Consider the following 12,280-nt stretch of genomic DNA (forward strand, 5'->3'; position numbering starts at 1 on the left):
ATATTTGTAGCTGATTAACTTTATTTTATAATTGAGGTTAACCGATTTTCACAAAATTGACTATACAACATTGAGGTTAATAAAATTGAGGTTCAGATTTTATTACACGCCATAATTTTTTGTTATTTCGGTCAGCAAATGTAAACTCTAAATTTTAGGTTCATAATTATCAGAAAAAGTAATATCCAAACGTGATTAAATGAGGTTAACCTCTTCTTTTAGATATAGCGAGAATAGATCAAATGATAGAGTTATTATTTTCATCGTAAGTTTACGGTATACACATTTCTAAATAGATGATGTGTTGATTGACTTTTTTTTTATCTTGAGAAAATGAAAAAAATGAGGTTAACCATCACATTTTGGTACCGTAGGGAATATACATGTGATTCTTACTTATGTACTGTACCATAATATCGAAGTGAGGTATCTATTGGTATCACAATGCCTACAACTATAATCACGTGACAAAGGTGATTTGAACTGACCATATTTTAGTAGAAGATTTTACCCGTAAATGGCTAAAAAATGAGGTTAACCTCTCATTTTTTGAATATCTGACCAGTCAATTACATGTTAACCTCAAAAACTTAATCGTTATACTGTGCAAATGGTTTACTACATATATAATAACATATTGATAAACCAATCCCAGTGTTATATGGTCTAAAGCGAGGTTAACAACCAAATTTTAAGCAGTTAGTGTTTACAGGAAGTCTTGGTTAACCTCATTTTTTACAATACAAGGACATTAACTACTGAAAGTGGCTAAAATCATTTAGGGGACGGCCAGGTCTGATCAAGCAAACGTTATTAAGTGTATAAAAAGTCCTAACTAACGAACTGTGATACATTCCAGTGAATATTCAAAATTTTGAAAACACTAAATTGCATCTATCTCAAAACACATTTTTTGACCTTTCGATTCCTTAGTTGAGAAAACCAGCCACCCCCTGATTTTGAGATTTGGTACAGTGGTTCCTTGGACAACTATCTAGATATCTGGTGCAGCGATTTTTTTTATTTGACTCAGTTCTCGAATTATGAGGTTAACCAATTAAATTTTTCGAATTTTTGACCTGGTTAACCTCATAATTTGAGAACAGAGTCAAATAAAAAAAATCGCTGCACCAGATGTGAGGATAATTGTCCAAGGAACCACTGTACCAAACCTCAAGATCAGGGATTGGCCGGTTTTCTCAACTAAGGAATCGAAAGGTCAAAAAAGTTACAGCCGTTTAAAGTTCCATTTTAACATGTAATTACAGGTAAACCTCAAAATTGAGCGCGCGATATCTCAGAAGCGCAAGGTCAGATTTTGATCCGGTTTTTTTCTTTTTGTTCGTCTCCGGTAGCTATTATCAAATATGCAAAAACTACAAAAGTGCCATTTACCCCCCCCTCTGGCCTTAACCTACCGGCAGTCATCTCTGGAATTGGCTTATCGCCAAATATACGAACCAGCGCACGATGATCTGTCACCAAGGTAAACTGTCTCATATACAAGTAAATATGTAGGCGCTTTATGGCCCACACTATGGCCAGGGCCTCTTTGTCCACTTGAGCGTAATTCCTCTCGGCCGGTGACAGGGTCCGGGAGATGAACTCAATGGGGCGCTCATCCCCATTCAGCATAATGTGAGACAACACTGCGCCAATGCCACCGATTGAAGCATCAGTGTCCAGTTTAAGAGGAAGCTTGGGATTGTAAAAGGTCAATACACGGTTAGAAGCCAGCAGATTTTTCAATATTTTAAACGCTGTCTTTTCGGTATTTGTCCACACCCACTTTACATTCTTAGCTCTCAGCCTTTCAATTGGAGCAATCACAGACGACAAGTTGGGCAAATAGCGCCTGTAATAATTCACAGCCCCCAAAAAACTAATTAGTTCGTCCACATTCCTAGGTTCTGGAGCCATCAGCATACTCTCGACCTTGCTTTTCACGGGTTTGATCCCTTCAGCAGACACCACATGACCCAGATAGACAACTTCTTTTTGCATGAAAGAAGTTTTTTCGGTTTTACATTTAAAACCTCGCTGCTCCAACCTACTTATGACATTATTGAGGTTGATCAGATGGTCACTCTCATTTCGACCAGAAACTAATATATCGTCAATTCTGCAGCACGTCATAGGCACACCCCACAGAGTGTCATCCATACATGACTGGAATATAGCCGATGCACTGCTGATGCCATACGGCAAGCGATTCCATTGATACAACCCTTTGTGCGTATTCAGGGTGGTCAAGACACGGTCCTCATTTCTTATCAACAGGTTATTATAAGCCTTTTTGATGTCAATCTTAGAGAACGTTTGTCCCCCCTGCACAGCATTCAGACATTCCTCCACGGTAGGTAGAGGGTATTGTCGGGTGCTGATACATTTGTTCGATTTATAATCCCCACAAATGCGCACTGACTGCCCTCCATCCTTCTTCACAGGCACTATGGGTGTCCCCCATGGACTGTCTTCGACTTTGGTTAGAATCTTCGCTTCAACCATATCATTTAACTCACTTTCAACCTTGTTTCTCAAGGCATAGGGTAGACTACGGGCTTTCATCATAATAGGTTTGGAGTTGTCCTTCAGGACCAAACTTGCCTGTACACCCTTACCTAACTAGTCCTAAACCCGATTTAAACACCTCGCTCTGTTTTAACTGAGCGATACTACGACATTGATCAACCCGAGTACAGGTGTTTTCACATTTCCACCTGTTTTTCACGGTCGCACCATCGGTTAGCATGTCACCCTTATCGACACCACTCCCAGAGCAGCTTTCACAGCTCACTGACACCTGCTGGGATTTGTCTGGGGCTAAATTATGTACTAACTTTGTGCTGAGCAGCTTCTCTAGCCAATTCTGTCCACAGAACTTTACAATCCACGGTCTTCCAAACAAACTGGGGAAGTCCTCTGCTACATAGAGCTGCATTCCATGAGCTTTTTCACCGTTCAACTCTACATTAACTACAGCACAGCCGTCAACTGTTTTGATTTGTCCGTTTGCAACCCGTAATGTTTGCCTGCTGGGTGTAAGTGTTAAATTGGCCAAGCCACAAGATAATAATGTCCGTTTGCTCACAACAGACACTGCAGACCCTGAATCGAACTCCATAGACAGAAGTTTACCGTTGATTTCTACTTCTACATACGGTTTGCTTAACTCAATCATATTGACATTCGGTAACACATTATCAGAAACTAAACTTGAATCAGACTTATCAGTGGTAATAGTGGAATCGGGGTCACAAACAAGATAACTAAAATCAAAGGCATTAAACACCTTATCCCTCACATACATATTTGAAGATTTCGAATCAGTTAAATGAGTAAGTTTAGAGAAATCAGCACACAGATAAGAACATGTATTAGCATTACCTTTTTCAATCTCAACTGAATTACACTCATTGTCATGATCATACTCGGGGTAAAGCTCATTGTCCAAGACATTTTCACAATTCTCATCCATACCGAACTCATAACTCTCCGAACTCGACTCTCCTTGTTCAATGTTGTGAACAATGCTGTTTTGCTTGCAATTCTTGGAGATGTGTCCAATACGTTTGCAGATATGACACCGGACTTGACAATTTTCACCAATATGTCCACGAAGTCCGCACCGTCTACATTTAAGTCCCTTTTGCATTCCACTTTTCTGCTTTCCACCCGAACCACCTGAACTTTCCCCCTTCTTCCCATAGAGGTTTTTCATTGTTCTTTTGAATGTTGGTTTCACAAAGTTCACTGATCTCGATGACTCTCCCGGTGATAACGTGCTATTCATGAACTGAGCCTCCCTGTTTGCTTGCTCACGGCTTAACGCTTCCTTCACCGCGGTTGCCAGTGTTAAGTCATCCTTCGTTAACAACTCGGAAACAACCTTTTGATTCCTCAGCCCTGCGAGCAGCTGATCCAATATAGCCTCGTTGTAGTTGGCAAACTCACATTCATTTGCGATTGTTCTTAATCTGGAAACATAGGTCGCTGTGGTTTCTTCATCCTCTTGTACACAGCTTCTTAGCTTGTATCTTTGAGCAAACTTTGTTGGTGCAGGGGCCAAGTGATCTAAAATGAGTTTCTTACACTCCTCGTAACTGCAGTCTTCCATCTTTTTTACGGTCAGTGACTTCAACAGCTTGTAAATGTTCTCATCTGTCCTTGCAATAAAGCCTGCTAAATTCTTCTTTATAGCCATGTTTCTAGCCTCACGGTTAGAACCGTCATTAGCTAACTCCGGGACCTCTGCTGCCAGTCCTCCCGCCAATAACTCAAACTCATATCTTTCAAACCAGCTTTTTTGACAGCATGTGACGGTTAGTGGCTCTTTTGTCCTCGTCGCCATTTGTTGTAGCGTGAGCGTAGAAATAAAACAAGCTGTTAACACGTAATCATAGAGGCTGGGGAAGAACAAATCGTTAATAACAAATTATGATAGCAATCAATGTTCAATATATATAACAGGGGTTAGTTCTCATAATGAGTGATCACTGTCGTCAGATATATTAGAGCGGGACCTCCCCCAGGTTCCGGACGAAACGCGCACAGTATTTAGAGTATCAGCGCGCAATGCTGTGCGCGTTCATTCCCATATTGTTTTATCATTCGGCGATCGCGTTCAACGTGACTGGTGAGGAAGTGCTATGTTGTTTACCTAAATTCAAGCATGGTATCCATAGATAAGATTATCAGTCAGTAAGTGGGAATAATAGGCAAGTATCACTTCTCACTCAGAATTCAGTGAAATTTTTGTCACACCAATCAGTTCCATACCTGTTTTGAGCTCTTAGAAGTGACTGTTTAAGCAAATTCTTGACAGAGCTGCAAGGGGAGGTGAAATTCATCGGCCCAACTTTACGAAATTCGTTCCACAGCCATGCAGATTTGTACATAAATTGATTAGTTGGAGAGGGCGTGATTAACAAATTATCTTTCCTATTTGATAAGCCGAATAGGTAGTATAACGAAATTGGTACTCGTGACTTAATGATCTTAAACAATTCCATTAAACAACGGTATCTGTATAGGTTCTCTATAGCAAGTAGTTCGTGTTTTGTGAATAGAGGTTTGGTGGACTCTTTAACATAGAATTCAGATCCTAGACGTTGAGAATTAATTGGTCTTGCTCTAGCACATGTCTTGAACTTGTCTACATAGGCTTCAAAGTCTCCAAAGAGAATCCTGATACACTTCTTTTGAGTAATAAATAGCGGTTTCAACTGATTATTGGGAATACCTCCCCAGACAGAAATAGCATAACCTAGGTGTGATTCAAAGAGAGAATGATATATTTGCTTATATAGTGATTCTGGCAAGCATTTCTTAATACGGTAGATACGTCCACAAGCACTACTTAGTTTCTTATTGAGAGATAATATGTGTGGTTTCCAGCTCAGTTTATCATCAATGATTACTCCAAGAAATTTTGTCTGACTTACACGTTTAATTATTTTGTTATTTATGGACAAGTTTTGGCTATCTATATCTGCATTTAATTCGCTATTATCACGTTTAGAGGGAGAAAAGTACATATAACAACACTTCTTTATATTAATGTGCAGTAGGTTAACTCCCATATACTTGTTTACGGCCTGTAGTACTTCATTAGCCAATTCGTATGCTTTATTTTTCGAATCGGCAGCGACAAATATATTAGTATCGTCTGCAAATAAGACAAATTTACCCTTATTAGTTATATTGCAAATATCATTGATATACAGTAGGAAAAGTAGAGGTCCTAATACACTACCCTGAGGGACTCCAAATTCGACCGGTAATTCATCAGATTTGGTATCTAGAACATTTACAAATTGTTTCCTATTAGACAAGTAACTAGAGATAAGATTCAGAGCATTCCCTCTTATACCGTAGTTTTTTAATTTAGTAGTTAGTTTACAGTGATCTAGAGTGTCAAAGGCTTTTGAGAGATCGATGAAGACCCCTAGGACATGTTGCTTTTTACTAATTAACGATTCTATATGTTCTACAGAGTAGTTCAGTGCATGGCTGGTGGAGTGTCCTTTCCTAAAGCCGAACTGGTTTTCATGTATTATCCCCTTGGAAGTAAGGAAACTATAGAGCCTCTTATAAATTAACTTTTCTAGAATTTTCCCGAATACAGGTAGAGTTGATACTGGTCTATAGTTTTCTAATAGCTGTTCATCTTCTTTTTTGTAAATGGGGCTGATTCTCCCAGTCTTCAATTCATCGGGGAAGTGGCCTTCTTGCATGTATTTGTTAAAGTATCTAGCTAAGTACGGTGCAGTAATTTGGCATGACTTCTTGATCACATGAATAGGTATGTCACTGGATTTCCCGTTTTTTAGTTCGCTTATGGTCTCTTTAATCTCAGTACACTCAGAATCCCAAAGATAAATACTGGACGTAATTGATGTTGGCAGGTAGTCAGTAAATGAAGGCAGCGAATTTATTCTCAAATAGTCACCAGAGTATGCTTCGTTCAGGTTAGCTGCAATAGAGGCAAAGTATTTATTGAACTCATTTGCAATTATACGACGATTAATCACACGTTCATTATTTATCACGAAGTTCGGCTTGATCTCACGTCTTTTCTTACCACGTAGTTCGTTGATTATCTGCCAGGTTTTCTTACTATCTCCAGCGCATTCTGTAATCTTAACACCATGATACTTACGTTTTGCAGAATTGATAAGGTGGTTTAATAACTTCCGGTGTGCCTTAAATTCTTCATGACGTGTTACCTTATTTGTACAATTATAACAAAGAGTAAGACAGTCTGCATGGCTAGGTGAAGAGTTGCTGAGGCATTTCTTCTTAACTGCCTTTTTCCATAGGTCATAAAGCTCATGTTTTCTATTTATAGAGGCAATTAGGCCAGATGTAATCCATGGGTTGTTTTTAGCAGTACGTTTAGAACACTTAGGCTGGTCTAGTTTACATGCGTTGTCTAGTTGATGATTGAATAGAGTGAAAAAAGTACTGAAATCTTCTGGTGGATCACTTGTTAATTCATTGTCTAGTACTTCGACAAATTTGTTCACATTAGTTGCACAGTAGTCATAGTACTGGAAGTGCTTTTGTTCATGATCCTCAGCACTGACCAGGGGTGAGTTGAATATGTTAAATACAGCATGATGGTGACTGATGCAGGTACTAATCGTTCCAGAGCAGATAGAGTTTTCGATGTTGGTGGTGAGTATGTTGTCAATGCATGATTGGTTACATCCTGGTTTATGATGCGTAGACGTAGAAATAAGTGGTGATAAACCTAGGCCTAGAATAAGGTTTTCAAAGTCTTGAACGAGTTTACTGTTTTCATCATGGAGATTAATGTTGAAGTCTCCTAGTATGTAAACATTCTTTTTTGAGCATGATTCAATCATTTTTCTAAGTTCATTTAGTGCCTCTGAGGCGTTCCCACTAGGAGGACGGTACAGAACTCCTACATGTAGAGGTTCATCATGTTGAATGGTAATAAATAGGGTTTCAAGATTTTTGGTTACCCATGATAATTCTTCGTTTACAACTCCATTAAGTTCGTCCTTTAAGTACAATGCTACTCCACTTCCCTTTGCTTTATTGATATGTTTATCTTGGTAGAAACAATTGTATCCCTCTAGATGGTAAACAGTGCTTTCCTCTATTCCAATATTGGTTTCAGCAAGTCCAATAATTTAAAATTTTTCGGCTATTAGGTCTAGTTCCATGCTAAAGGCATCAAAATTTGTTTTATTGCCATCTATGTTCTGGAAAATCATGGAGCAGTTGCTTGCAAAACACGGTTTGATATGTGTGTTAAAGTCCTTAATTGTATAGGATCTACAGTTTTCCAAAACATCAGACATCTTTTGGAGACATGGGTCACAGTCATTAACTTCAGGATCGGTCATTACTTTAAAAGGATTATACATTTTTTAGATATAGAATGTTTACATTTGATGCAGTAAAAGTTGTCATTAATAACTTGTGCTTTGGAGGGATTAAAACATTTGGCATGGAAAATACTGTTGCAGTTAAAGCATTCAAAGTGGGGAAGCCCTAGACCAATATTCTTCAGACAGTGATAACAAATTTCCTTTTGAACACGATTAACCATACCTGTTAACCGTTCCTCCCCATCCGCTGCGGTCCATTAACTTTGCCGATGTGATGTCTTCTGTCTGCCCCACCATTTAACCTAGTAAATACAGATTGTTTAATGAGTCCAGCAAGGACTCTTGCCCCTGACTTGTTAAGATGAAGTGTATCAGGTCGACCATTTCTGTCAAATTGTTTTGAAAGTTCGTCCGCAAGAACACGGTTGCAGGCGAACTTCATAAAACCCTGAACACGCACAACATTAGGCTATCCACTCCGATAATCGTTACCGATAATTATCTCCGATAATTCGTTAAAAAGGGTTATCTGTTTATCTAGATAAAACATATTTTTATCGGTATAAAAATTCACTAGAAATTACCGAAAAAACTGCCACAATACCGTAAAATTTTGAAGAAATATTAATGTTTTTTTTAATCGTATGATAGAAGAGGTAGTTTACTTAAATGTGAGCTACACAAATGTTTATTTACATTTGTATACCTATGGAACTGTAGAACTGTAGAACTGTAGAACTGTAGAACTGTAGAAGTCTAGAGAAAGTTATTGACATTGTTATCTTGACTCTTGAGGCTAGGGTGCTGGCGTTCTACCTTATAACCATTCTGGAGACAGGAACGAGCATGTTACTGTTAAAGGATGAGGGGACCTTAGAATTTACTTCCAAATATTCGCGTTTAAGTCCAGTGAAAGTGTGTAGAATCAAAAAATACGCCGGACTGTGAAATCGATAATTCGTGCAATATCACGCCGCGCTCCTATTGGCTGATAGAAATTTTGGGCTGTGACGTCACTTATGTGTTAAGACCAACGTGCGCGCGTACCCTTTGCTCGTGTCAACATTTTGTTCTGTTCTGTTTTAATTACGTCGTGTTACCTTTGGCGTTTGCGAGAGCGGTATCTTTGGTTGCACTGAATTAGTCTAAGTTACGAATAATTCTCTTTAATAATAATAGTTAAATGTAACTCAGAAAGGCTTTCTTGTAGTTGTAGTAGGTATTTCTATTTATAAATAGCTAAGATAAGTAGCATCCGCTAACTAAACCACAAACTGCTATTTTGTTTTGACTTGTTTGAAACCCGATATGGACACAATTAAAAAGAATGTATGATGTAGTAGAAGACATTTTACTAGCTGGCCCTTGGCGCCTCTAGTCCTATCTGAGTACGCACGTGCGGTTTGACACTGCGCGTGTACCGGCCTTTAGTTGTACACTCATTTATAATTTACCGTTTTGGTTTGCTGTGACTTGAGTGTAAAGCGTAACGAATGTGGATGTGTTCGTCTGCTATGCTTGGTATAATATTGCTTGGTGTAATAGTTGCAAATCTTGCTTACGTTATAAGTAGTGTCACATAGTGAGTTAGAACTTAAAAGCTTGGTGCTTGGTGCTTGTCCAACTGGAATGAAGACATGCATTTCATACCTACCCGATCCATTTTTATTAGGACCGTGTTGTGTTGATATGACATGTTGATATATCAACTGTGGTACGAAACAGGGAGTTGCTAGGTGTTACGTTGGGAGCTATAAATATACATAATTTACATGCCTTTCTGTGTGACTTCAATCTTATTCCAGGTGTATCTCGGCTCATGGTTATCGTAGGGTGATAATTCTTTTTTCAACCGGTCATAAAAAGTCTCCTCTCCATTGGTTATAGGCTCGTTAGTATCGTAAATTGTTAATTTATTCTTAATTAGTAATTTAGTCGGCCCGCACGCTCATTTTACCTGTATTTCTATATGCGCGGATCAGAGCAACTCACATAATTGACGTCACAGGTTCAAATTGTTTTGGCTGGATATCTCGGCGCGCGAATGAAATACAACTTTGCGGATTTCACTAAAGTGGTTTATACGATTAATGTAATAAAAGGATTTGCACGAGAAAAAAACTTTTTCTAAGGTCCCCTCATCCTTTAACAAGAGTCAAAAATACCGGCAGGGCACTCAATTAAATTCCGTAAGTGTTCTAGGCGTGAAACATTGTCTTCAGGAGAAGGAATCTGTTGCTCCAAGTTATCCACAGGATAAGGAAACGGTTCACTGAATCACTTTAACTGTTTGCACTACTGTTCTCAGGAGAAGGAAACCGGTGGTCTACTGTTTTGAAGAGAACTGGTGCACTACTGTTCTCAGGAGAAGGAAACCGTTGGTCTACTGTTTTGAAGAGAACTAGTGCGGTACTACTTACTGTTCTCAGGAGAAGGAAACCCTTGGTCTACTGTTTTGTAGAGAACTGGTACACTACTGTTTTTAGGAGAAGGAAACCGGTGATCTACTGTTTTGAAGAGAACTGGTACACTACTGTTCTTAGGAGAAGACAAACCGTTGGTCTACTGTTTTGAAGAGAACTGGTACACTATTGTTCCCCGGAGAAGAAAACTGATGCTCTAATATTTTCAAAAGAAAGGAAGTTGTACTTTAGCAAGATTGCTGGTAAACAGTAATAAAAGTCGACAATCAGTTTTTGTGAAATTTGGAAAACATTTTGGCTTTGGCCTTCAGCAGAAAAATTATCGGTTTTATCGGTTTTATCTAGATAAAACCTAAATTTTTATCTGTTTATCTAGATAAAAGATTTCATACCGATAATGGATAGCCTACACAACATCCTTACATGTAGGGAGCAGGTCAAAATGAATAAGTCTATTAAATGAATCAACTTTAAAATTCAGCTGTAAGTCCCTAGTGGGAAGCAGCTGACAAACAAATACAGCTCTAGTGCTAGGGCTAAGCTTCTTAATTTGTTTTATTATGATTAATATTATATTTTTACCTATAGTTTACCTAGATTAAATTAACGATTGTGCATCTTTGCCTTAGACTGAGGTGAAACAAGAATAGTTGACCATTTATATATTAGAATTGAACTTAGGGTTTTATTTTTTACCTCAGTTTTAAAAATATGTTCCATTTTTATAGCATTAAATCTATTGTATTGGTTTATATATTTTTCGCGGGTGTCTATCCTTATAGCTAGACAATTACCATTGCTGAAATTATCTGTATACTGTTCGAAGCATTTTATTACTATTTTAAGATCTGGTGGATACTTGATCCCGAAATTTAATCAGTGATCTCCTCACTCAATCCACCGTCTGACTGGTTCGAGACTGCTGTTGGTTTTAAGCACTTAATCTGACACATTTTTGACAAATTTTGGCATTTTAGGGGGATCTATAAGGGGGTTTCTGGGAGGCAGCGATTAATTCTGACAGTTTCAGATGGTTATCTATTAAGCACATTTGTCAGGAAACGGCAAATATCATGAGAATATGTTTCAGCTGCATACTGAAGGGACTTATGAAATTATATATAGTGCCTATGTAATTTAGAAAATGTAAAACCTATACTCAGCAAAGTTAAGTTTGAACAAAAATTAACTGAATTATCAGGTAGGGGCTGGTAACTTATGTATAAAAAAAGATATCAGTAACACTGTCAGAAGAAATATTGTCCTTTATAGAGAAAATTGACAAAGTGGCCTAATCTTAACATCAGTAGGATGAGGAGTATCAGGACGGTATGTTTGATCTCCATGCTGCTATTACCAGTCTTGTCCTCCTACGGAGACCAGACTCATGAATACCGCGACTGCACAACTCTGAGGATGAGGACATGCGAGTACGCCAACCTTGATACAACTCTAAAGGTACTGCAGTGTGAAATACTTTACATTTATGTTTGTCTTGAGAAAAGATCCTCATCTGGTTATTTGATTGGAATACACTTTATTAACATTGATATTAATCTCTTAATATTACGGACCAAAAGACAATCTCACATCATTAAATATACTTTACACCAGATTTTTGGATGGGACTGTTTGAGTGATAGTCAATACATGTGTGCATTGGAGATGACGGAGAAGAGGATTGCCCTGGGAAAACCCATCCTCCAATACAATGGCCGGGTATTTTGAAAGACACTTCTCTTGATTATAGATTGAATATCTCAAACTTGGGTTATATCATTACCAAGGCAACTTAGTAATATGTAACAGATGAATTTAAAGGTTTAATTCGTAAGAAATGAATGTCACAAATAATAATCGTTCAGTGGGCGTTCAGAAGGTATATTGGCCTACAAGAGCCAGCCTCAGTTTTCTTCTCCTTCTGTAATGGCTTTGCTGTTTTCCTGGGTATCTCCAACCTAGTCGCCAAGGTTCCTGTCACCTACAACCTCTTCC

General features: G+C 38.3%; 1 protein-coding gene and 1 long non-coding RNA gene across 2 annotated transcripts; one reads left to right on the forward strand and one right to left on the reverse strand.

Annotated features, from left to right (window-relative positions):
• Positions 1–2,644: 2,644 nt before the first annotated feature.
• LOC134825701 (uncharacterized) lies at positions 2,645–4,224 on the reverse strand. The gene is made up of 2 exons (XM_063837908.1): positions 3,388–4,224; positions 2,645–3,032 (listed from the first exon to the last, which is right to left on the reverse strand). Exons 1-2 carry the CDS (start codon positions 4,202–4,204, stop codon positions 2,977–2,979), a joined length of 873 nt encoding a protein of 290 aa, XP_063693978.1. The 5' UTR covers positions 4,205–4,224; the 3' UTR covers positions 2,645–2,976.
• A 6,840-nt stretch (positions 4,225–11,064) lies between these two features.
• Positions 11,065–12,260, forward strand: LOC134825702 (uncharacterized). Its single transcript, XR_010161592.1, has 3 exons — positions 11,065–11,743; positions 11,900–12,004; positions 12,151–12,260. It is a non-coding gene; the product is annotated as an uncharacterized LOC134825702 (long non-coding RNA).
• The last annotated feature ends 20 nt before the right edge of the window (positions 12,261–12,280 follow it).

Source organism: Bolinopsis microptera, unplaced genomic scaffold (assembly GCF_026151205.1).
Source record: "Bolinopsis microptera isolate Bmic1 unplaced genomic scaffold, MBARI_Bmic_1.0 sca18, whole genome shotgun sequence".
NCBI classification, from domain to species: domain Eukaryota; kingdom Metazoa; phylum Ctenophora; class Tentaculata; order Lobata; family Bolinopsidae; genus Bolinopsis; species Bolinopsis microptera.